General features: G+C 34.9%; 1 protein-coding gene and 1 long non-coding RNA gene across 3 annotated transcripts; both read left to right on the top strand.

The window, feature by feature from the left end:
- The first annotated feature begins 289 nt into the window (after positions 1-289).
- LOC100249625 (replication factor C subunit 1) lies at positions 290-25,696 on the top strand. 2 transcript variants are annotated; one of them, XM_059737596.1, is made up of 23 exons: positions 290-436; positions 2,012-2,154; positions 3,935-4,066; positions 5,070-5,441; positions 5,531-5,598; positions 5,871-5,946; positions 6,029-6,090; positions 6,172-6,320; positions 6,999-7,150; positions 7,266-7,454; positions 7,571-7,692; positions 7,786-7,993; positions 9,705-9,758; positions 14,107-14,276; positions 15,002-15,092; positions 17,514-17,695; positions 18,065-18,104; positions 19,034-19,158; positions 24,057-24,129; positions 24,227-24,319; positions 24,386-24,632; positions 25,146-25,202; positions 25,316-25,696. In XM_059737596.1, exons 2-23 carry the CDS (start codon positions 2,140-2,142, stop codon positions 25,462-25,464), a joined length of 2,826 nt encoding a protein of 941 aa, XP_059593579.1. In that variant the 5' UTR covers positions 290-436; positions 2,012-2,139; the 3' UTR covers positions 25,465-25,696. The 2 variants fall into 2 exon arrangements, with proteins under 2 accessions (XP_059593579.1, XP_010651545.1); XM_010653243.3 differs by lacking the exon at positions 290-436 and having other exon boundaries at positions 1,860-2,154.
- On the top strand, positions 9,766-13,531 carry LOC109122807 (uncharacterized). Its single transcript, XR_002030309.1, has 2 exons — positions 9,766-10,021; positions 10,113-13,531. It is a non-coding gene; the product is annotated as an uncharacterized LOC109122807 (long non-coding RNA).
- Positions 25,697-26,491: the final 795 nt, after the last annotated feature.

The raw sequence follows: 26,491 nt of genomic DNA on the forward strand, positions 1-26,491 counted from the left end.
GAATAATTTGATATATATATTATATGATTTGCGATATTATATGTAATTATATTATATGGGTCAATAAAAAATATGAATTTTGTAATTACGTATTCATTATCAAGCTTCATAAAAAATTTGATTTTATTAAATACAAATAATTTATATATATTAACTTGATTTCATTAAATACCAATAATTTATATATATTATCGCATAAGGTTTACTTTGGATCACATCCAAATTCACTTTGGACCGTCACCATGGAGTCATGATTTGTTTCCATTTTTTTTATTTTTTTATCTCTACTAAATTTTTAAAAAATCAAAAGGCCACCCATCCGAAAAGCCCTTTGCTGAAGGCCCGCTTCTCTCACTCGGGCATCAAAAAGCCCTTGACTGAAGCTGCCCTCCGGACAATCGGCCCCAATTTCCTCTTTCACTCTCAATCCTCGCAGGTTCTAATCTAATCATTTATTACTTTTTTTTTTTTTTTGCAACCCCTGTTTGATTCCCAAGAAAATCCATCCCCCATTCAATTTCCGGGAAAATCCATCCCCCATTCGATTTCCGGGAAAATTCATCCTCGTTTGATTTCCGAGAAAATTCATCCTCGTTTGATTTCCGAGAAAATCCATGCAAAACCCTCAAGGAAAACCAAAAAAAATTGCTTTTTTTTTTTTTCTCCCTGTGTTTTCTGATCTGTTCTAGGGTCGCTTTGCTTTTGTGCCATTGGATTTAAATTTCACGAACCCTAAATCCACGATTTTTGAGCCAGGCTGAAAAACAACCTTTGCCTGCAAGTCATGATCAGATTACCAAGGAACATCTTATGTTTTTAAAAATAAAAAATAAAAATTGGACAGATTTTGTATCCTGTGCGCGGCCTGGACTGGTAGGAAATATCGGGAAATTTCCCGAAAAATCGGCGATACAAACCGAAATTTCACCGATTTTTTATTGCAACCATGTTTCGGTGATTTTTTCGCCGATTTTAACAGAAATTTGGCGAAATTTCTCCCGTCGACATTTCGCCCCCCTCTTTCGTATCGCCGGCCACCGAAACCCGAAATTTCGGGCGAAATTTCCGCCAAAAAAATGGAAACTTTCATCCTTGCTTCAAGGTACCAATCACATTTTTATTTTTATAGTTAAGAAAAAATATATTAAGACGCTTGCAAAAAGGTCCAAAAAAAGAAAAAAAAACTCTATAGAGTTTACTATTTTTGAAAACAATTTTAAAAAATAATTTTTAAAAAATTGGTGTTTTCAAAAATAAAATTTGTCTTTGAAAACTGAATTCTAAAAACGAGTTTTTGGCCTTAAAAAACAAAAAATGTTTGATTGAGTTGATAATTTTTTTTTCAAATAAGTAAAATAAAAAATGTATTTAAAAATTATTATTTTAATCTAATGTTTTCTAAAAAAAAAAAATTAGAAAAAGATAATAATAAAAAGACGATGAATTTGAATAAAAATTCAATTATATTTAAAAAAAATATTATTAATTCAATAATTTATGATTTATAAGGATATGTTTATTTGAAAATTTCTTAATCATTTATCCTATTTTCTATCAAACCTTATATGTCCAATATCCTTTTCAATTATTCTAATTTTTAAAATAAAAATAATAAATATATTTTAAATATAAAAATAATTTAATAATTAAATTAATTTATAAATATAAAATCTTTTCAACATGTTTATTTATTTTTTAAATAATTTAAATATATATATTTTATCAACTTAATATTTTAAATATAAATAATTTTAGATAAAAAAATTTATATCAATTTTTAAATTAATTTTTATAATTTAAAATTTGTATGCATTTTTTAATATAAAAATTGTTTATTATAATAATTTTTTATGCATTTTATTTTATTTTTATTTTTAATAATCTCTCCCTCTCATGACTGTTGTGCACAGAATCCTCAATTCTCTTTTCTTTTTCATCTCATCACCTCCGTTTCCCCACTCCTCTTATCTCTCACACACACACACATATTTACTCACCTTCGTTGCCCCAGGTGATCGCAGCGTTGCCACCATCACCAACACTGCCGTCGATCAATTTTCTTAGAAAAAAATAAAATTTTGAGTCCAAGGTACACAAAAACAATCCATCTTCCCTTCTGAAAAGGCTGCGTCTCGGTCGATGGCTGCGTCCAAGGTACTTTCTTATCTCTATTATCAGTTCATTCAATCGACTTCTACGTCGATACAAGCGAAATGATGAGAAAATGAAAGAAAGTTTTGAATCCTAAAATTTTCATATCTAGGGTTAGGATACAGAAATTTTCACTTTACCTAAGACTCTTTGGCTTAATTGATCTGGTTTTTTTTTTTTTTTAATTTGTTTTGGTTGTGGATTTTTGACCGCAAAGAAAGTAAGAGAGGTAACATAGTAAGCAAAATGTGGGTTTCTTTTATTTTTCTTTCATTTTCTTGGTAACCAAATAGAGGGTTGGATTTCACTCTGAGTGCTTTATGAGTTATGCTATTGCTGGAAGCTTCAATTCTAGGGGTTCTGTTTGAACAGCCGTGGAACTATTGCCGGTTTGGATTACAGGCCGAAAATTTTGTTACATTAACAGTCTTTTCTATTTGGGAATGTTTTCTTGTATGAAAAATAGATTTAGTTTATATACAAGGAAAATATGAAGGAAGTTATTAAAATATTGAAATGTAAAATTTTCACCAACAATGATTTTAATCATATAGTTTTCACCGACCACTTTACTGAAAGTTCACACTGCTGAGGGGCCTTCTATTTTTTCCCTTTATGGAAGCAAAACATGAAAAATAAGATGTTTTCTTTTATTGCTCTATTTTCTTGGAAAAAATAGAGGGCTTTGGTTTCTCTTTGAATGCTTTTAACCAGACAATGCTACTGTTGAAAATTTTGGATTCTAGGATTTAATAATGGACTAAAGCTCAAGGTAGAATTTTTATACAATTAATTATCTAGGAACATTATCTTTTACAATTATATATATAAAAAAGTATGGCTTGAATAATTGTTCACTAATTTTACCAGGGAAGCATAAATGGTACCCACCATGGTAGGAATGATTCCCAATGTAAATGAAAAAAAAACCTCTTATGCTCAAAAATGCAAAATAAATAAAATGAATTTAATTTGATGAATAATAAAAAGGTGAATTTGTTAATGATTGTTATGATAGAGCAACAAAGATGTGAAATATAAGGGTAAATGATAGGGATGGCAACGGGGCGGGATTGGGATGGCTCGCCCCCATCCCAACCCCACTCTGTTTATTCAAATTAATTCCCCTCTCCGTCCCATTTAAAAAATTAAACGGGGCGGGGTGGGTATGAGAAATTCCCATACCCGCCCCACCCCGTTTAACTTTTTTTTGAATTTTTTTTTTAAATTACTTTTAAATTTTTTAATTATATTAAAATAAATATATTTTATAAATAATTAAATTATAATATTTTTTATAACTTATTTTATTAAAAATATTTTATTATTATCTATATATTAAAAATAGTAAAATAAAAATTAAATTAAATTAAATTTAAAATTTAAATTAAATTAATTTTATATATAATCAGGCCGGGGTAGGGCTGGGCGGGGCAGGGGCAATACCTGAACCCGCCCCGGGTTTAAAAAAAAATTCCCAAACCCGTCCCAAACCCATTTATTAAAATTGAACCCCATCCCATTAGGGGTGGGGTGAGGCGTGTATCTGAAAAAACCCGCCCTATTGCCATCCCTAGAAAATAAGTGATATAATGGGGTATTTGGGAAGAAAAATCTATCATACTTTTACACATAAGAGTTTGATATATGTATGTGTATATATATATTCTCTATTCTTTTATTGTGCTTTTACTTTGAAATACTTAAATTGGAACTGATGTCGTGGATTTTACTTTATTTTATTTTTTGTGAATAATAAAAAAAAGTATTATTATTGCTGCAGTCGGATATTAGGAAGTGGTTTATGAAAAAACATGACAACGACAATGGCAATCCGTTGAAGCCTGCAAAACCTGAGCCTAAAGCTTCACAATCAGGGAAACCTTCTCCAGCTACTGTGCAGCAGGAGAAACCTGTGAGTACATTATAGTTTTTGTGTCTGTGGTCTTCTCAAAATTCTGGATGTTATTTTGATGTCTAATTGGTTGTTTACAAAATGGTAAAAGAAAAGAAAATTTGGTTTAGATCAGGGCCTGACACCACAAGTCACAGTTCTATCTAATTACATAAAAAAATTTGATTTTTGATACTCTCCTTTGATGCAAGGGAAAATGCACGTAAGCATGTTTTCATACACTCTCAGTTGGTTCCAGAATTTAAAAAAATGTCCTATGGATATTCTTAATCCTTTTCCAAATTTTTGGGAGACATTTCCAGAAATGGAAAAAGGAAATGACTTCACAAAAAAATTATTTCCATGCTTTTTAAAAATCAAAAATCAAAAATCAAAACAAACATTATAAATGAAAAACATTATTTGGAGAGTTAAGATGGTTTTTTTCATGGTCATAGTTTTAAAAGGTGCAACATGCACCTAAGGCGCAAAAGTATCCTATAGCTTTGGCACAAGGCACAACACAAAGCGCCCCTAAGTGAAGTAAAACCTAACCTAGTATGCATATCGATTTTATAAAATATGATCCAAAACCCAATCCGGTCAATAAAAAATTTAAGATTTTAAACATTTAAAAGAAGCATTCAACAAAAAAAGTAATAAAATCATATAAATTTTAATATACAATTAGAAATTTCAACAATAAAAGTGTTTAAAAATATAAAGTAAAGTAGACGATGCATGCCTCTTCAACAAGGCGCTATAGCTAGGGAGTGGTTGTGCCTTGAGCCTAGGTGTGCTTTAAGTGCGCCTTTTAAAACTATGTTCATGGTAAACTGTAGAAAGAATCCTAAAAAACAAGTAAAAGTTGAAAATGAAAAACTTAGAACTTCATACTCATTTATGTCTGATTTTGCATAACAAGCTATGCATCTATCTTTTTCTTTCATCTATCATGAATAAACTGAAGTAAGGTAAGGTTTATGTTGTTATTATCATTGTCATAATTTGGGGTAAATATCAGGTGCATGGAGGCCAAGAAAGTTCTTGCAGAAGGAAGACTAGCAAGTATTTTCAAAAGCCTAAAGATGAGAAGGAAATGGAAGAACTCCCAGCTAAAAGAAAGACCCAGAAGGGTACTAAGGAATCATTGAACCCCCCACCTTCCAAAAAAATTCGCCGAGTTGTCGATGATGATGATGATGACTTTGTCTTGCATAAAAGTGATGATGAGAAAGTTGATAAAGATACAGAACCTCCTATTAAATCTGGTGGAAGGGGTCGTGGTGGAAGAGGTGCATTGGTAACACCAGCTGGTGGAAGAGGCAGAGGTGGTGGACGCGGTGGATTTATGAATTTTGGAGAAAGGAAGGATCCTCCACACAAAGGAGAAAAGGTATAAATCAGTTGGTAACATCTGGATTACTTAAATAAAATGATCTTTCTTCTCGTTATGTTGACATTGAAACTCATCTTGTTTGTCAGGAAGTCCCTGAAGGTGCTTCTGATTGTTTGGCTGGTTTGACATTTGTAATTAGTGGAACCCTTGACAGGTATTTTTCTTCTCACTATAGGGTCTCTGTTCTCTTGCTTATTATGCCAGGAGTTACATATGAAAATTTCATGGCTAGTATGTTATTCTTCTTGGTTCTTTTGATCACATCTTGCTGTCAAGATTACGTTTAAGTGATCATTGAGATTATTTTCTCAAGTGCCATGAGGCCGGTGTAAACTTTTTTAGGTTGCCAACTTATTTAGCATTGTATTTTATTAATTACCAGATGTCAGCTTGGTAGTTTATTTTGAATTTTGGTCATCCTTCCAGTTTGGAAAGGGAAGAAGCAGAGGATCTGATCAAGCGCCATGGTGGTCGTGTTACTGGATCTGTTAGCAAAAAAACAGTCTGTTCCTACCTCAATGTTGTCGTTGCTTGGGTTCCACATAATACTTTCGTCATCTGATTGACATTGTTTTTATTTGCAGAATTTTCTTTTATGTGATGAAGATATTGGGGGCAATAAGTCTGCTAAGGCCAAAGAGCTGGGGTTTGTCTTTTTTCAGAGTCTTCTAAATTCTTGTTTCTTATTTCTCTTAAATTATATCTTATAAAATATTTCCTCAAATAGCACTGCCTTTCTTACCGAGGATGGACTGTTTGATATGATCTGTGCATCAAATCATGCAAAAGCACCTGCACGAGGGGAACCAAAAAAGTCTTTGGATAAGGTTGTGTTGGCAACACCAAAGAAAAGTCCTCAGAAAGTGGAAAAGAAAGGTATGCCCCATATAACACCATATTTTGTTGTTTCATTTTCAAATTATGTCTTAGAGATATTGTTTTTTTTTTTTATTTTTTTATTTTTTATTGTTGTTTTTTTAATATGTTGGTGGTTTTGTTTATGCGTTTGTTATTCAGGGTTTCATTTATGTGGGTGCATTCATGGGTATGTGCATGCTGAAGTATGGATCACCCCACAATGATTAGGATATGATTCATTGGCTCTCTACAAATTTTTGCAAATGCACACTAGCTAGCAAAAACCCAAACCCACTTATTGTGTACTTACTCCACTTTTGAGTATAGATCAACCCACAATGATGAGGATGTGATTCATTGGCTCTACACAATTTTTGCAAATGCAGTACCAGCCAGAAAAATCCTACACGTGCGTCATGGGTGCTTCACCACTTTTGAACATTCCCTTCATTATAATGATACTTCTGAAAAAATGCTAATGCTTTTTCATTTTTCTAAAGTTTCTAAATCTTTTAGGATGGCACAACCATCCAAACTTCGAATTTTGGTTGCTAAGATAATCCATATCAATGCCCCCACTTGTGGTGATCCAATGTCTTCAACGTGCATTAATTTTTAATTTTTTTTTTATTCCTAATGTAATCAGCTCCATTGCCCTTCAAAAATTTCTTTTGAACTGTGTTTTGGTTGTTTCAGTGGATCAAGTGGTCAACTCTTCAGGAAAACGCACAGTTTTGGCAGCTACCACTCCTAAGCATATATATCAAACTATTGGACATGCTTCATTGACATGGACTGAAAAATATAAGCCAAAGGTTCCAAATGACATCATTGGGAATCAGTCACTGGTATGTTGTTAATCCTCATATTTTGCACCTTGCAGACCCAGTTAAACTTTTGTCCTTTTGCATATATGATATAGAGAAATGTTGTATGCAACCTTTGCTGGGTAATAATATGCAGGTTAAACAGCTTCATGAATGGTTGGCACATTGGAATGAGCAATTTCTTCATACTGGCACTAAGGGAAAAGGGAAAAAACAGAATGATTCTGGTGCTAAAAAAGCTGTACTGTTAAGTGGAACACCTGGTATAGGAAAGACTACATCAGCAAAGTTGGTTAGTCAGATGCTGGGTTTCCAGGCAATTGAGGTGGCAAACTAATTGATTTTAAGCATAAAAGCATTTGGATGAATGATTGCCTAATTTTATCTCCTAATACCATGATCTTACACTAACTATTTTATCATCCTATTAATGTCATTCAGGTAAATGCCAGTGATAATCGTGGAAAGGCTAATGCCAAAATTGATAAAGGAATTGGTGGAAGCAATGCAAATTCTATAAAGGAACTCGTCAGTAATGAAGCTTTGGGTGCTCACATGGATAGGTTGGTCTGGCTTTCAGAAAATTTCTTAATCAAATGCATTAAAATGTATTTGTCCTTTTTTCCCTGAAATTAATTGTAGATTGTGATTTTCAGGTCAAAGCATCCAAAGACTGTGCTGATTATGGATGAGGTTGATGGGATGTCTGCTGGAGATAGAGGGGGAGTGGCTGATCTTATTGCTAGCATCAAGATTTCCAAAATTCCCATCATCTGCATCTGTAATGATCGCTACAGTCAGAAACTAAAAAGTCTAGTGAACTACTGTTTGCTTCTCAGCTTCCGAAAACCTACAAAACAACAGGTGTCTTTTTTGTAATATATATATATATATATATATATATATATATTTTTCAAATATCAATTCTAAATTGTAGTTTCCTTTGGTGCTTATAACCATATTCTTGAATGTGTATTCAATTCAGTTTCTTGCTGCAAAGCTTCTTTCTTATGGTCTCTTGGGCTCATGCTATAACCTGGTTCTTAGTCTACATGGTAATGTTTGGAGGACTAAAGTTTTGATGAGAGGTGTTAGGTGAAAAGCAATTTGTTCTAGGATTTCCTTTGAGGGTTGGAGATCAAATAGGAACTAGAAAATGTGCTGAGTTTCAATCCAAATCTAGCTCTTTCTATATAAGTCATGACAATTTGTTTGTAGATGACAATCACTGAAATTGCTTTTAATAGAAATGAGCCTGCTATTAGCTGAGCAATTTAATATTGTGGAGCTCTCAAACACACGCTCAATTAACTTCCTTGAAAAGCTTTTCCTACCAATTGTTCATCTTTTTGGGGATAACTATGAAAGGGGCTTTCTCAAGAGATGTCTGATCTAGTGAATAGTATTGTTTTTGGTATCTTCCCTTTTTAGTTTTTTAAATGCTTTAATGCATTTTCTCGATATCCTAGCCTCCATAAGTCCTTTTAAACTATCGGTTCTTTTGTATGAGCTAAAGAGAAAAATATTGTCTTTGTCTTTTCCATGCATAGTAATTTCAGAGTTCACAATCCTATTTATTTACAGCACTTACTATATAGAATTTTATGCCCACTGGGAATTTAGCATAAGGATTGACTTAAAAAATAGGAACTGCTATATTTAAAAATTGTAGGAGATAATTTCAAAAATCTCTACTAATCTGCTGCTCCTATTCTGTTGCACCAGTCGCCTCATTACTGCACCAACCTGCCAACATGTTTCTAAGTGCAAATTCCTCTTTTGGTATTGTTTTGTTTTTTCAGGGAGCATTTTGGATAGTCATATTTTGGTGTTATTGCTTGATCCTTAATTGCAAAAAACTTATACATCTGGGGAGGAAGCATGAAGCTCCCTCTCCTGAGCATGGATTATACAATTGTTTGGACATAGATCATGCACCTTCCCCTGAGCTTAGATTATATTGTTGGTTGGACATAGATTATTGGTTGCCTTAAGAATCAAGGTTCCTTTAATGGTAGAGCTACTCCTCTTATCCATATAGGCTTTGTCAGCCCATGGTTTGATCAAAGTTCTGAATTTTAATTGCAAGTGTTTAGCCTAGTTTATTATGTTTGATATGTGCGTTTTTCTCCCTTAGTTTGTTATCTGTGCATGTGCATGTGAATGTATATATATATATATATATATATATATATATATATATATATATGCATGCATGCTTGCTGCATGCCTCAATCTTTTACACCTAGGACCAGCACTCCTTTTATCAATCTTCTGATATGTGGACAAGTACTCTCCTTATCCTTCCCAACTTTGTGATTCTGTGGTATGATCAATGTTTTGAAATTTGGTCACTAGTTTTTAGTTCTTTGCTTAGTTTATTTTGATCATTTGGTGAAATTTGGGCATTCTGTTAAACTGGTGAGCAGGTTGGTTTTTCATTGGCCTCTGAAATTGGTACAGAGTTCATTTATTTTTATGGAAAAAATAAATCCTTACCGTTGAAAATCTTTAATACTATGCAAGATTAATGCAAATTATGGAATAACTAACATTAGATTTTGGTATATTATAGATGGCAAAGAGGTTATTGCAAGTTGCAAATGCAGAAGGCCTTCAAGTCAATGAGGTATATTCACTATTAAATGCTGTAGCTTTAACATTTTTGGTTAGATGCTTGTACATGTTGCTTCTACTTAGATTGCATGTCTCTTTCTTATTAGATTATATATCCTTTGGAAATGATATAATTCCATTTCTTTTCCTTCCTTGGCTTTTTTTTTTTTTTTTAAATGCTCTAATCCTCATTTACAATGAATTATAAAAGTTGGAATCTTCAGCAAAATGATTAGGTTTGACGAGAAGATCTCGGTGGGAAAGATCAAAGGCAAGGTGAGTGTTAAGGTGGTGGAAAGGAGTCATGGTTTTTTCCCCCTTGATTAGGTTTGATAAAATGACCTTGCTTTTTTGTTGGAAAGGGCAGAGGTTTGCTATGATGACATCAATCGGAAGCTCTAGGGGTAGATTGGAGGGAAGGAGGAAGGGATTTCGTGTTGGAAATGCGAAGCAATAGCAGGGAGGTTCTTGCAGTATTATATTGTTTCAGTGGAAGAAAAGAGATTCACTCAGATTTTTCCAAAAGGGAGAGGATTTCCAAGGGTATCTCCTATTCAAAGGGTGGAAGGTGTTGGCTAAGAAGTTGAGAAGCTTAGGGGTATCTCCTATTCAAAGGGTAGAGTTGGTGACTCAATCTGTTAGTCTACAAGGGTGAGAGGGTGGGGAGGATGTACCTAAAAAGGGTTTTTCTTTTGCAGAATGGTGAACAAGGGCAAGAGTGAGGTGGTGGAAACAGTGTGGTTTAGATGGGAATGGAGGAAATCTACAAATACATGGAAAGCCTTGAAAATCCAATCCCATCTCTTATTTTGAATATATGATTACTTGAGTGATGATTCAACAAAGAAAGTATTGATTGATTTATCTAACAATTATTCTTGATCTTTCATTTCAAAGGTTGATTATACCATGTTTTAATTGAATTTAAAATTTTGTGGAAATTCAAAAGTTGGTCGGAAAATTTATAAGATTGGTCTCATGAAATGAAATCTCTGCACGTGATATTATTAGTTTTTGGTGGCTTCCAACAATAATGGGAAAGAATACAAAAACATCTAGTCATGAATGTAATATTTATATATTTTTTTTAAAGTAGAACTTCTAAAAAAATAATATTTTCCTAATTTTCATATTAAACTCTATTTTAACAAAATAAACATAATTTTTTTTTATTAAGCTTAAAAAGAGAGTTTTGGACTTTCCAAGAGTCCATCTAGATAATGTCACATGGAGTTTGCTTTAAAGCTTTTACTTTGATTTAAAAAAATTAATAAAAAGATCATCTATGAGGAAGAAAAAGAGAAAGAAAATAAGTTTTAATATATGGGTTGGTCTCTCAGATAAGATTTCAGACCTAGTTTCGCTAAAATCATGGGTAGTGTTCCATTAGCGCTTGAAGGGGAACATTCATTTGGTGTTGCTGGGTGGTTCCCTTGTTTTGTTTAATTTAAAAAAGTTGATGCTGAGAAGGTGCTAGGTTTGAGAAAATATGAGGTGAGGTTTCTGCATCTGGAGAGATGGTCTCTAAAAGAAGGTTGCTTTAGGCATGGTGCTTGCGCTAAAAAAGTTTGGGTTTGTAAGGTTGCTTATCCACTTTGGGGACGCTTGTGGGGGATTTATGGCTGTGGACGAAGACACAACTCTTCCTTACAATTTGTAGGGGGTTAAGATCATGGTGAAATCCCATGGGACAAGGGATCCAGATACCTTTCATGCATGTGGTGGTGGGGGTTTTGAGTTTCTCCATTCTGTTTTGGTGGAAAATTTTGTTGTGGGTGATTTTGGTTGAACCTAAGAGCAATTGCAGAGGGTGGGAAGACTAATAATTAGTGGGGTCTCCACATGCTAGAAGGAGAGTGGGAATTGCTGACGAGTCTCTTGAAAAGGAGGAGATTACGTTGTGGATTTGGGGCTATAGCCTCTTGTAGGTTAGGGGCTAGGCCTGGCTTTTCGAGAGCAAGTAGGTGGGGAGTGGGCCAACTTATGTGCGAAGCAAGGAAATGATTGCACAGGAGGACCTTATGGATCTTGGCATCATCCCTTTTAAGAGAATGGGTAAGGAAGACCTGAAGGAGTTGGGTTCATTAGCCTGCCTTTTTTTCCATGTGAGGCTTAAGACAACTTGTTGGGCTTTAATATTTGTGCTAGAGGCATTTAGAAGATGAAGACCCCTTCAATGGATCAACCTGGTCTGGTTACTTAAAGCCACTTGTTGTTCATCTGTTTCCCAACTTAAAGTGGGTTGGGCTTCAGTTGATTTGAGCAAGCCTAATGCCTCTCTTAAAGGGAAAGAGAAGGTGGGCTAAAGTAACTGTATTTAGATCTCTCCTTTTGGTGGAGAGAGTGGAGCAAGTGAGCACTATGATGCTCTCACCGATGTTCCTTGTGCGGGCACAATTTCAAGGCTTAAAGGGTTCGGTATCTGGAGCAATGAAGCCCTTCTAGCCGAAGTTGCTTGTTACAAAGGTATGTCTTGCTCTTGTGGTGCCTCATCAAGGGGCGAACATCCTCTTTCTTCGTTTTCTTCTCTTTTGGAGATTAAGCCCGTAGATTTTGGTAATGGGTCATTGTGCTAGTTATTTGATGATGTTATTAGGTGGGAAATTTGCATCAGCCAAAGCAAGGTCTTCCACTGTTCTCATGGGAGTTGAAAATTGGCCGTTGATGATGGTGCTTTAATATGACATATTTGAGTGTTACCAGAAAATGTGTTGAGGGGATGACCGAGTAAGGAGGCCGTGGAGAAGCCAGGGGAGATGGATGGTCCGAAGAGTCTCTAAGTAGTTGGCCAATGGAGGAAATTTACCCATCCAAATGTCTGTTTTGCAAACTGACGGCTTTTAATAGTTTCATTAGGATGCCAATGGAGGGCTTTGAGAAGGAGGTAATTTCCCTTTTAAGTGAGATGGAGGCTGAGATTGGGTGTAGTGCTTTGTCTCTGGAGATTTGCTTTTGAGTGTTGGTGTGAGGGAGGTGAGGAATGCTATGGGGTGGGGTTGTGGAAAGCTATTAGAAACATTCAGGAAGTTTTTAGAAGTAGAACTTACCTAGTTGTGGGTAATAGCTGAAAAATAAAATTCTGGAAAGACAAATGGTGCAGTGAAAGTTCTTTTGAAGAGTCTTTGTTGGTGCTATTTTCTTTAGCCATTAATAAAGACTCTTGGATAGAAGAAATGTGGGAATAGGTTAGGGAGGAGGGGGGTTGGTGGAGTCCGTGCTTTCATAGATAGTTCCACGATTGGGAATTAGGAGTAGATTTTCTTTGATGACTGCGATCAATTTCAGTTAGAAGAGATTACGAGGCTAGATTGGGTTAGAAGGAAACCAAGACTAGCAAGTTCTTAGTTAAATCCTTCTATTTTTCCGTGGCTTAGAGAAGAAGTGAACCTTTCCCTGCAAGCATAGCATGGAACCTGTGGGTGCTAAACAGGGTGATTTTATTTACTTGGGAAGCTATTTGGGAAGGAATTTTAACTCTTGATCAGCTTAGAGGGAGGGGTTGGATATTCCACCTAGATGCTACATGTGTAAGGGGGATGAAGAGTCCAACCACCACTTGCTTTTCCATTGTCCCAAAGCGGTAACCCTATGGTATTTGGTTTTCTCTTTGTTTGGATGGCTTGGGTGACGTATTCTTCTGTTAGAGGCATTCTTCAAAGTTGGTATTGTTCTTTTGTAGGAAAGAAGAGGAAGAAGGCTTGGAGGGCCGCTCCTTTGTGCCTGTTTTGGAGGTTATGGGGGGGACAAAATAGGAGATCTTTTGAAGGAGTTGAATAGTCAGATCAAGCAATCAAATTTTCATTTATGCGTATCTTTTTAGAGTGGTCTGTAGTGTACATATATGATTATTCTATGTCTATGATAGACTTTGTGGATTGGTTGAGCATGAAGTAAGGAGAGGGAGATTGTTTTGTGTTCTTTCTTCTTCCTTTTTGTTTGTTTGTTTTTGGCTCTAACTGCATATATTGTGTGTACCTTGTTTTGCCTAATGAGACAATATAATGCATGAAATACAAATGGTCTTCATAGACTTCAGTATGCCCTCTAATTTCTCACTTTTGTTCCCTCTTAAAGTTGATTGTGGCCATTTTTTTAGCATTTTTGTTAATCTATTATGTTTTTGGAATTTGTGATGTTGGGAAAATCGTGTACTTTTCTATATAGGTGTTCTGTCTACTGTATGTTCTTTTAGGAGTTTTAAATAGACAATTTTCTCATTATCCATCCATTTCATATCTCTGTGTTCTTACACAGAGGCACTCATTTATTTTGAATGGTGTGCAAGGTGAGCTCTTCTGGTTGTCCCTTTTTTCAATCATGACCAGTAACCATCCTCTGAGTTTGCTATCTGTTATCCATAGATTGCCCTTGAGGAACTTGCAGAAAGAGTTAATGGAGATATGCGCATGGCACTAAACCAGTTGCAGTACATGAGCCTCTCCATGTCAGTCATTAAATATGATGATGTAAGGCAGCGGCTTCTGAGCAGTGCAAAAGATGAAGATATTTCACCATTTGTGGCTGTTGATAAGTACGAATAATTTCACTGCTGTTTCGACACAATGCTGTTCCATATTTCTTTACATGCTTTATGCTTTCTCATAGAATACCACTGATGGTATTTGTTTGCTTGACAGTATGCTTTCTCATAGAGTACCAGTGGATGGTATTTGATTGCTTGACAGTATGCTTTCTCATAGAGTACCAGTGTATGGTATTTGATTGCTTGACAGATTTTACTTTGTTACAATAAGAGTTTCCTTCATTACAGTAATTATCAATTATGTTAATTGAACCAAAACTTCAGCCACTATAGGGGTGAGTGGAGCCCTTTAAAGTTTATTCATGATCAGGAAGGAAAGGAAAGAAAGAATCAGTTGTGCTATTCAACTGTATTTTGGTAATTCTGCAGTTTTGGGATGTCTAAATTCAAAGTTCTGGTGATTATTTATTTAATCCTATTTAGAATTTGCAAAGCCCATTTCTTTGCTGGAATTTCTTATCATAAGATATATATATATAAATACTGAAATCTATAAAATCTAACCCTTATGATGGTATACATTTTTGTGATTGTATAGTATACAGCTTAATGTAACCGATTTTGTATCAGTCTGTAGCTTATTTCTTTAATATAAAGTGAAAGCTTATGTGATAGGACTCTCATCTTTAATAAATTTGAATATCCTCAGGATTTTAAAGTTTCTAATTATACCTAAAGGATATGTTCTAAATACCTTATCTTTCTGCTTGTAGGCTGTTTGGTTTTAATGGGGGAAAGCTGAGAATGGATGAGCGGATTGACCTCAGCATGAGTGACCCTGATCTAGTTCCACTTCTTATTCAGGTTCTTTCCCAGCTTGTGCAAAAATATGTTAGGTTGGCATCACTTAAATTCAGCAAAGAAATTTAAAACCCTGCAGTTTGATCATTGTTTATTTATTTATTTACATCTATTTTTAGTTTGTATTTGGGGTGGGATGCAGGGTCGTTTATTTTATACTGCTGTTCCCTCCCCCACCCCTCTTTTTTTTTCAATTTCAAAATCTAGCAAGAAATGATTTTGCTACAGTTTAAATTGTTCTGCTATGTTGTTAGACTTGACCAGCATTATCCTGTTCAGTGATTTTGGCCAGATGTCACACTTTGTCTTTATCATTAAATAATTGAAAATATAAATAGTTATGTCTGTAAATGCTTTTGAGGTGGTTGTCATGAAGTACCACTTTAGAACCTCAAAGATGGAGTTTACCAACTTCACTGCCCCCTCTTTTTTTTCTTGTAGGCTTTAGGCAATATGATCTTTAAGAAAGTTGCATGCTGATTCTAGCTGCTTAGTAATAATCTGGAGCTTGAATTGTTCTTTTTTCTTAATTCATTAGTGCATGTGTGTGTATTAATTTGTAAGGGAAAAAACGATTTCTTTATGCCCTTGTGTTCTTTTTCTGCCTTTAAATATTCACTCTTTTCCAAATTCATTGCCAAGTTCATGTCTGATGTCCATGATTCACATCTGGACTGATGTTTTGCCACTGTAAGCAAGGATTAAAATTTCCCTGAAAATCGGAGAAAATTTGGGCTGAAAAAACAGGTTTCTGTGAGACCTGAAACAGAAAGTGGTATATAGACAGTCATCAACAATTTTCCCCAAAAGAGCGCCAATTTCTGATTTTTGTGGCGATTTTCTCAGCATCGGTGATATTTTGCCAATTTATCCCTGATTTTTCTGGATATGTTGGTGATCCATTGCTGATTTTTCTCAAAGCTTGGCCCCTTCACAATTGTTTTTAAATTTAATAGTGTAAGGTGGGGGCCAAACCTGAGCCTCCTAATAAGTCTAGGGTTTTACCACCAAGCCACTTTTTATTTGTGTATTATTAATGGACATAAACTATATACATTTAGTTTATCTCCATTAAAACTTACCTTGAAAATAAAATATTAAAAATAAAAATTTAATAAAAAAAAATCTTAATTATATTATTTTTAAATTCCATTAAATTGTGTGATAATTTGTTAACAAGTTTTTTTTTTAATATCTTTTATATAGTAAAGCATAAAGTTTTAAACAAACTTAAAAACATTTTAAACAAAAAAATAAGCATATGTATATCATCATTTTTTTTATATCCTTAAACACATCCATACTAAATAGATCATTATTTTAATATTAAATATGTTTTTTAAGTTTTCATATTGTTGTCTGATCATATATATGTATGTATATATGTGTGCATGTATGTACTGTTTTCTTAAAAGGAAAAAAACCTCAATGTATGTTATTGCTTGTTTTATCATTTCTTAGAATTTTTTTGCCCAATATTTCTATGAGTTTTGATTAATTTCCAACTAAATGAAACAATTTTTCAGAATTTCTGTCTGATATTTTCATAATATCTAACTACTGATATTTTGCAAATTCCTGATATTTTCATCCTTGACTGTAAGTTGCTTTAATTCTTTAGTTTCTTTTGCATAATTCTTCATGATTTTAGGAATGCTTAATGTGTATGAATCTAGACATAGAACATGTCTTAATGTGGCTTTCCAGTTCTGACACCTGGTAAATTTTTTAGACACTATTACCTGTATCTGTAGCAGTGCAGCATAACTAGGGGCCTTTTGGTGGAAGGTGTTCCTTGGAGATACAATCAGTGGATGTGATAGATATTTTATTTGTCTAAAGAAATGATTTCCTCCTTAATTTCGAAGCCAAGAGCTTTTGTTAATAGGGGAGTGCCATCCATAGTTGAGGTTGTTAGGGATTTTCTTCTCTTAGTCTTTTGGGATCAGTTTCTCCTGTTGTGGTTTCATTATGTGTTTGTCTTGATTGTGTTCTTGGTCTTTTTGTTTCTTTGCCTCTTCATTTTCTTGAAGGACTGAGCTCATCTCTATTTCATTTTTCCTTTTATTTTTAGAAGACATGACATGTATCATATGTGATGAGGAAAATGCTTAATGATGTCAGTGGAAAGTTATGGGAAGGTCTGGAAGGGAATAACTTCCCAAAGGTGAACAATAAGGAGAGAGAGAAATGAGATATTGTTTGACTTTTGTACAGTGTGGATTTTATTTTATTTTATCTTTACTAAGCATAGCCAGCTAAATGGGAACATGGGTGAGGGAAGAAATTTCATATTGTGCAAACTAAGTGATTGATGCCAAAGTGGGGAACCTAAGGTGTGGCTTAATTATGAATGTAGATGAGTTGAACAATTCTTTGAAAAAAATTAAAGACTAATTTTTATTTGTGAATTTTTTATTGCAGGAAAACTATATCAATTATAGGCCAACTTTGGCTGGTAAGGATGACAATGGGGTGAAACGGATGAGCTTGCTTGCTCGTGCTGCTGAGTCTATTGGTGATGGGGATATAATTAATGTACAGATTCGAAGATATCGACAGTGGCAACTCTCTCAAGCTGGCTCCTTTGCATCCTGTATAACTCCGTATGTTTCTTGATTTGGCTTTGAAGAATGTTAAGTGCCTGTTAGAAGCAGAAACGAGAACTGTTCTATTTTCCAAAACAGGAAAAAGGAAAATGATAGAAACATGTTTGGTAAAACAGAAAGAGGGAAAATGATAAAGACATGAGATTTCCTAAAAATGGCTCATTTTTATAAAAAAAAGTCAAGATATTATTTTCTGCATTTTACAAAATGCAAGCACTTAAAGAAATGAGAATGATCCAAAAATCAAAAGTATATTGTTATTATTGAAAAAGGCATTTTCCTTTTCACTACAAATTCTAGGTTCCAAATTCCCTGGTTTCTTAATTGCCTTTTTTGTTATTTTGTTTTGTAATCTGTTGTCTTCAGTGCTGCACTCTTGCATGGGCAAAGGGAGACACTTGAACAGGTATGGATGTCCAGGTGATGGACATGTAACTTGATTGCCTCACATGCTCTCTTTTTCCTTAGGGAAACTATTGTTTTTCCATTTGCTATTCTTTAGTGATTAATATTGATTTTTAGCATCCATCTACTCAGCTCATTTAAGATGATGAATTTTATTTGCTCACTGTTTGTCTTATTTATTTATTTATTTTAAATTAACTGCAAAACCATAACTTATGTAGTCTTTAAAAGGATTGCTATCATTTATGGATTTAGTATGTTTTGTTGATGGGAACAAATGTGCCTATGATCAGTAGCATAAAATTTAGTGCGTTAGAGAAAAAAGAAAATGGTTTAACCATGGTTAATCCACAGTAATGTGGACTGCAATGAACCATAGTTTCTAGCTTCAAAAAGGATGAAACTAGGCAAGTGCTTTTGTGTTGGGTCTCTCAGTGAGCTTATCTTTATGTCATATAATGGGTTTTAAAGACAAATATTGTGGGGGAAGTTTTAAGGCAAGTATCGAGTTCTTTTGGGATCTTTTTCACAAACTCTACTTGTAAATAAAGTATGTTGACTGTTGCAATTGTTGTCTGGAAATATTAGTTGCTATCAAAATTTTTAAGCCAGTGCTTCTCTCTCTCTCTCTCTGTTTTTTTTTTTCTTAAACAACTTTCATTAGAATTAACTTCTGTGTTTCCATCTATGGAAGAACTATTTAGAGCACTGTGGTTGGATCCATTGCCTTCTTGGTCACCATTCAATGGATGGTTATACATCAGATATCAGCACTTTGAATTTTATTTTTTTGTGGCTGACTTTTATTTTAAAAGTGTTGGATTGAGATATTGTTTCTTTTGAAACCAGAATCATTTTGTCAAAGTGAATACGAGCTATTTGGGCTCTTATTTCTTTACATAATTGTATGGGCTGGCTTCATATTTGCAGGGAGAACGCAATTTTAATAGATTTGGTGGCTGGCTGGGAAAAAACTCAACAATGGGAAAAAATAAGAGACTCTTGGAGGATCTGCATGTTCATCTTCTTGCTTCTCGTGAATCTAATTCTGGAAGGCATGTTTGTTCGATATTTAAGCTTCTGCATGTTACTAACCTAACACACATGTATATCCGGTCACTAATGCTGATATTTAATTATTAAAACACCTGAGCATTAATTATATTCATGATGTCTTTGCTAATGATTTGGGTTCAATTATTGATGCAAAATAGTTGAACAGAAACTGCTTAGTTATCATTGACTAGGATGATATTTTTACAAGTGAAAAAGTTTTAAATTAGACACTACAGTAAGAACTATGTGGAACCAAGTTGTCTGGATCTGATTCTGAGTGAATGAAGCTCTTAGTGTATGTGTCAAGTTAGAAGCTATGATATGTCTAGATGGATAAAATGTGTTAAACATGGGAAGCTCCTTTGAAAGCTTGGCTTGATGGCCTACTGCACATTAGAACAACAAAAAATCAATTAAAAATTAACATAATTAACAGTCATTGAAAATATAAATGTATCATAATGAGCGCTTTTGTGGCCAAGGAAAAAGGAAAAAGACTTCTTTTGTCAATGTAGTGAACTAAGATCTTATTGTCCAAGTTTTATCAGGATGATGGTCTTTAAAAATTTCTTTTTTCTTTTTTTATGTATTGCTTGGATGTTCTTAAAGCACCATGGAATTCAGTTTCTAAAAAATAAAATGGGAGAGTGACAGGCATTTCTAGGGTGGGATTAGGTGGTTTTTTTATGGTTGCCATGAACTTCCTTCAAACATTTCGAGAGAAAGGCAGTGAATTGTAGTAGTTAGGTTCAGTAGATGGGAGTTACCTGCCCTTGGTTGGCTATAGCTGAACATAAATGGTAGTTCAAGAGGGAACACAGGAAAAGAAGGTCCTGGAGGTTTGATTAGAATGGTCAGTGGTTACTATAGGGATCTTACCTCGTGTACACTGTCTATTGCTTACCGCTGGCAATTTTAGGTAACCATAAAGTTGGTAGGGAAGCATACGGTTCAAGCTTGTGGAAAGCTATTAGCAAGGGTGGGACTGATTTTTTCTTGAGGTCAAGATTTGCCATTGGCAATGGTGTCAGGGTCAGATTTTGGCAAGATCCTTGGAATGGTGAGAATCCTTTAAAACGATTATTTTCTGGGGTTATTCAATCTTGTAATCCATAAAGAGACTTGGCCAGCAGATTATTGGCACAGGATTTGTTGGAATCCTAGGTTTAGAAGGAATTTTTTGGATTGGGAGTGGCTTTTGTGTATTCCTTGTTGCAGCTATTAAGCCCTTTCTTTTGTTTCAAGCTGCTTGGGGGACAAGTTAGTTTTGAAGATTACTCAAGACTCGATCTCCGTCAGATCCTATACTTTCCTCTGCTTTCCAAAATGCTTCCATATTCCCTTCTAAGTTGATTTGAAATTCCAGAGTGCCCTCCAGTGAGGTGTATTTTGGTTTGTGTCTGTAAAGGGGGAGGTGTGGGAAAGGGGATGAGAAGCAGCATGAGAGAAAATTCTGACAATGGACCAATTCATGAGGAGAGGCTGGAGTATAGTTGATTATTGCTGACTTTGCAATCAAGATCTTGAGTCTGCTACTCACATCCTCATCCATTTCTGGGCTATGATCTTCGGTGTTCCCTAGGTGCTTCTTTGTTCAGTTGGAGATGTTCTTTTTAATTGCCATGGTACCTTTGTGGGAACTACAGTTGATTCCTTTATATCTATTTTAGATGACTTGGAAAGAGCACGATAGTAGAACTTTTGAAGGAGTGGAATAATCATGCTTGGTGGTGAAAGTTGTGCTTCTAAGATATTGTTTTGTGGAATAATGGGGGATTAGGTTCTTCTAATTTATCCTTTTTAGATTTTGTTGATAGTATGGGGGTTTGTTAGCTAGACAGAGGTTTAGGTTTGTCCTCTTTGATGTGTTGCTTGTACATATTATATGTACATGGGTGGTTACTGACCGTTAATCTCTGTTATTAATATACTAAAACCTAAATACATGACAACTCCAGTTAAGAAAAACTAGGATCACCATGGCTTGTAGTATCTGGATTGTCGTCCTTTGGGATCAACATTAATGTCATCCTTTGGGACCAATACGAGTGAAGATCTAACAATTATTTAAAATATCTAACAAGACTAGGTAATTTAAAGGAATGCATCCAGAGAGTTTCACAATTTAGTGTTAAATTCATGAAGAAAAAACAGTTTCTGATGTAGGGTTTATGATCAAAGTTTGTTTGAGATCAAATTAAATCTTAAGATCAATTCACAACCAAAACTTGAATTTTTACCTTGGAAAATAAATCTCTTAAACCAATTAAATATCTTAGTTTAATTTCATGTTTATGCAATCATAACCAAGATCCATCTTGTAGATTCGCCTGTTGGACTTTTTTCACAACAGATCAAATAAAGTTAACTAGTGATTAGGGTGTTCATGAGCATCACTAGTACCTCGGTGATTATCTATTTTACCTAATCTAAGCCGAACTACATAGAGGATTGCTTCCAACCCATTAAACATAAAAACATAGACAAATCAATCAAAGTTTTATCAAGCTATGACTACTCTTGTGAATTCTTGACCTTTATTCTACCTTCTCTGGACCAGAAAAGGAAAGTAGAAGAAAAAGCTAATGCTTTATTGAAAACTAAAGAAAAAAAGAAATCCTCTATGTATTTCCAATATACATTGATGTCTCTAATAGCAATAGTGCGTGTACACACGTACAACCTTATTCCTAATTGGTAGATTCCTAAAATTATACAAAAACTAATGAAAAGTCATGGAAGAACAACTCTCGGAGCACTACAATTCAAAATGGTCTCAAAAATGTTGGAAAACAAAGTGAAATGCTCTTGATATCAAAATTTTGATAGCACTAAGTGAACTGCAGGTTGTATTGAAATTGCATCAGAATTTCAATACAAATCCAATATCAGGTACAAAGTTTGCTGGTATATTTTTTTTTTTTGATAGATAAAAAGAAATGTATTCAACAAAAAGAGGAAGCACCAAAAACAGTGCCCTCAAAGTATACAAGGAGTATACAAAAGCAACCCAAAGGCTCGAAACCCCTACTTAGAGCCTAGCCAATCCAAAAAACTAACAAGAGAAGAAGGGCTCAAAACTACAGACGCCCTAACCCAAGACCAAAGATTACATACAAAAGAATATTTTAATCTATGAAGTGAAAGCTCCTCATTCCCAAAAGCTAACAAGTTCCTTTCCTTCCAGACTGACCAAAAAATACATAAGGGGGCCATTTGCCAAGCCTTTTTACGAGTTTTCCCCACAAAAGCTCCATGCCACCTAAGAAGAGTTTCCTTCATTGAACACGAAAGAACCCAAGCCACACCAAATAGGGAGAAAACGAGATTCCACAAAACCCGCGTCTTTACATACCCCTCCTTTGAACTTGCTCCAAAGTTAAGATTTTACCTTAAGAAGCCTCCCAAGCAAAGAAGATTACCTTAGGAGGTGCTTTCACTCTCCAAATACTATTACAAGGGAACAAATGAGAGTCTCCGGGCTCCAATATAGAATACAACGACTTGATTTCACTCTCCACCCATTACCCACACCATATTTCTGATTGATAACTTGCTTCCAAAAAGCCTCTCTTTCATTGGCACAACAAAGTTTGCTGGTATATTAAAAATGGCGTCAGAATATAGATGAAAAATCGATATGCACATCTAAAGATACTGCCAGAAATCAATACCAGACTTTTGGCATAAAAAATTGGGTAGAAAACCAATATGAGCAACATAGGTGCTATTGGAATGGGATTTCAATATGGAACTCTTTTTACCGAAATTCTGATATGGCTCACTGAATATGACACAAGGAACTCTGGTATAAAAAATTCTAGTGACATTGTAATTTCGATATGACTGATCAGGCTCCAAAAAAAGCACAGTTCATTACACTAACATGATATCAAAATTCCTCATTTCCCTTTCTTCTCACTTTGGAATTATGAAATAGCCACCAGAAGACACTTTTCACATTGAAATTTATATCTAAATTACAATGTAGACAATGCTTCTTCATTTCTTCATTCCTTCATTCCATGCCTTGAACCACTAAGTCTCCAGCTGCTGCTTGGCTTTTCTTTCACTAACCTTGGTTTCTTTGCTACCTTAAACTCGCCCAAATCACTTTTTTTTTCTCTTTTTTTGTTGCATTCTTCACTAGATATAAACATTAGTCCTCAAATGGGACTTAGCATACATCCAAGTTTAAAATAATGATTTAACACTCAAAAGTGTGACATAAGAAAAGACACATTTTTCCTCTCTAACTTGGGTTTGTCTCCCTCCACTAAGGTCATATTTTCTAGAATCCTTTCTATGAGATTACCATAGAGAGATTAGGTGGCTGGTTGTTATTGTACAAAGATCTGGGAGTGAAGACCCTGGAGTTTGAGAAAATTTGTCTAAAGGTATGGGCAAAGAAGGGTGAAGGAGTAGACGGATGGTCATACTTGATGCTTCCTTTGGTAAACTGGTTACTCAAAACCACAAGACACCGGAAAGATTATTTAGTATTTATAGACAATCACAATGATTTTTTTATTTTATTTTATTTTATTTTTTATGAAGTGTTACATTAAGATGATGTCATTAGAGGTCGATGAAACCCTTCCAATTTATAGGTTTTATGGAGTGTTGTAGCAAACCTGTAGGTAGCCTTTTTTTCTTGGATGGGAACTAGAAATCAGGTTTTTACAAGGGGCACTTAATTCTAGGATTTTCTAAACAGGCATTTTATGCAGTGGGAGTCTGAGTTGTTTGTATTTGCTATCTTTGGGTTGTCATGGATCTAACCTTCCAATGTTTTGTAAATGTTCAAGGGTTGGCATGTGCCAAGAGTTCAATCAGATGTCTCTCTATTCTTTCTACCTGCAAGATGCTTAATCATTCCTGTGCTTTAAATGTGCAGGGGAACCTTGCGAATTGATTACCTTACTCTAATTCTGAAACGGTTGACTGATCCACTACGCATGCTGCCTAAGGTTGGAAGAATATTGTTGACTATCATATGCAAACTTGGAATAGTTCAAGCCAAATATTAATTGAACATGCTTCTTTTCTATGTTACATCATTCCTAGGATGACGCTGTTCAGAAAGTTGTGGAGTTCATGGATTTATACTCTATAAGTCAGGAGGACTTTGATACTATTGTGGAGTTATCTAAATTTCAGGTATCCTTAACTAATTTATGTGCAGCATTTATATGAGAAACTGCTCTCAAATGAAATATGCATCAGGGGCACCCAAGTCCACTGGAGGGCATACAGCCAGCTGTCAAGTCAGCTTTAACAAAGGCTTACAATAAAGGAAGTAGCTCTCGCTTGGTGCGTGCAGCTGATTTAATCACACTTCCTGGAATCAAAAAGGCCCCCAAGAAGCGAATTGCTGCAATTCTAGAGCCAGTAGATGATGAATTGGCAAGAGAGAACGGTGATGCATTGGCGGAAAGTGAAGAAGAAAACTCTTCAGACACAGATGACATGGGTAATTTTCTCTCCTGAGCACCACCTAATACTTTAATCTGCTATCTCTTTATGTTTGTTCTTGCAAGTTGATATGGAATGTAAAATACAAACTGCCTGTCGGGATCACCAAAGCATTTAAATTTGGGCATTGTATTTCCAGATAACTTTAACAAACATTTCAGTCTTAGCATTTTCAAAATTATGTAAAAATTGGAATGTTGTGAACATCTGATAATTTTTTTTCTTCTTTATTTCATAACTACAAAAAGAATATCCTTTACATAATGTAGAAATTGCATGTATCTTCCTGTTGATCTGACTCACATGTCCACCACTATCAAAACAGTTATCTTGAGACTTATGAAGGATGTTCACTTTTTAATTAGTAGATTATTTCATGTTCTACACCTGAATACTTAAGTTTCCAACAAAATGGATTACATATTTCAGGATCCTTATATCATGTTCCAATTATTAATCATGCTGTTGTCTGACTCTTGTATTTACTTTTTGTTGTGACTTGTGGTTGAAGACACTGCTAATGGTGATAAGAAGCTGCCAGTGGATCTCCAGAATCTCAACTCTAAAGGTGGGCAATTTCCCTTATATCCTCATGAGTATTGATAACTACTGAAAAGTATGAACATCTATTGTTGCACGACTGATGTGTTCTCTCAACAAACACGCTTAATATTTTTGTAGGAATTAAAGTAGAACTAGACTTAAAAGGTGCTGGGAGTTCTAGTGCCAAGAAAACACCAGCAGGCAGAGGAAGAGGAGGAGGTTCTGCATCCACAGAGAAGAAAGGGGGCAGAGGCTCAGGGGCTGCTGGTGCCAAGAGAAAGAGGTAGAGAGTTAGGGATGAAAGTGCACGAGTAATAGTTTTGAAAGTTGTTTAGGAACATTGTACATAGTGTCCACCACAGTATTTGATTTTGGGCTACTTGGGGAGGGTTTGCAGCAGGATGGTGGATGCTTCTTGCTATTTTTGTGCACTCAGAGCCTGCTATTTTAGGATGGTGTGAACTTTTGGACCAATCTTTTTGAGTTATTATGAATCTTAAATGAGTATCTTTTTGCGCATATTATGAATCTTAATTTTTGGTTCTAAATTTTGGCAACATTATTCTCTTGCCTTTTAAAACAAAAGGCGAGAACGCATCAACTAGTGCTGCACCTGATAAAATAATATTTAGACGAAATGTTTTCTTGGGTTCAAGTGAAAATAATTGATTTACGATTGGCTAAGGAGAATTTGTATGGGATGGTTCTTAACCGCCCATCCGTTTCATGTGTTTTCTTGTGGAGTGTCAAGAGGAACAATTGAAAATATGTAGAATATTTAAGAATTTTGTCTATTAAAAGTGACACTGATGTGATGATTACATGGGATTTGGAGGTACTTCCAAATGAGACTACAACAACTTTTCTCTCGAGATGGAGAGCTTTGATAACGGAGTGGAGCTGAGCTGAGCTGAGCTGATCCAAAGGCCTCAGGAGAGTGATCGGTACAAAGGAATCTATTATCTAGGATTTCAAATCGTTAGTTCAAACAATATTTAACATTGACGAGGGTATTGCTAGAGGATTATGGGTGGAGAGTGGAGACTATTGCTTCATTTTTCCCATGTCTTCAGGGGAAGAAGGTGATGGGTACCACTAGCCGACATGGAGAGGTCGGAGGCATTGGTGCTTATTCTAGGAGACATGCTATGTGGTTTTTCGTTTTTGCCTCAAATTCAATGAATCTAGGGCATTGGATTTTCTGCATGTCCAAACCTAGAGTATTCGTTAATATAAGTGGTGAAGTACTTATACCCTACTCATACATGAACATTAAAAGGTTCACATATATTAGGACGCTCTAATTCCAAACAT

Source organism: Vitis vinifera, chromosome 6, assembly GCF_030704535.1.
Source record: "Vitis vinifera cultivar Pinot Noir 40024 chromosome 6, ASM3070453v1".
NCBI classification, from domain to species: domain Eukaryota; kingdom Viridiplantae; phylum Streptophyta; class Magnoliopsida; order Vitales; family Vitaceae; genus Vitis; species Vitis vinifera.

What these genes read in the sequence shown, in the direction of transcription:
- LOC100249625 (XM_059737596.1), top strand. An exon ending in TAGTTCCACTTCTTATTCAG is followed by an intron (nt 15,093 to 17,513) that starts GTTCTTTCCCAG and finishes TTTTTATTGCAG; the next exon opens with GAAAACTATATCAATTATAG. An exon ending in CACTACGCATGCTGCCTAAG is followed by an intron (nt 24,130 to 24,226) that starts GTTGGAAGAATA and finishes CATCATTCCTAG; the next exon opens with GATGACGCTGTTCAGAAAGT.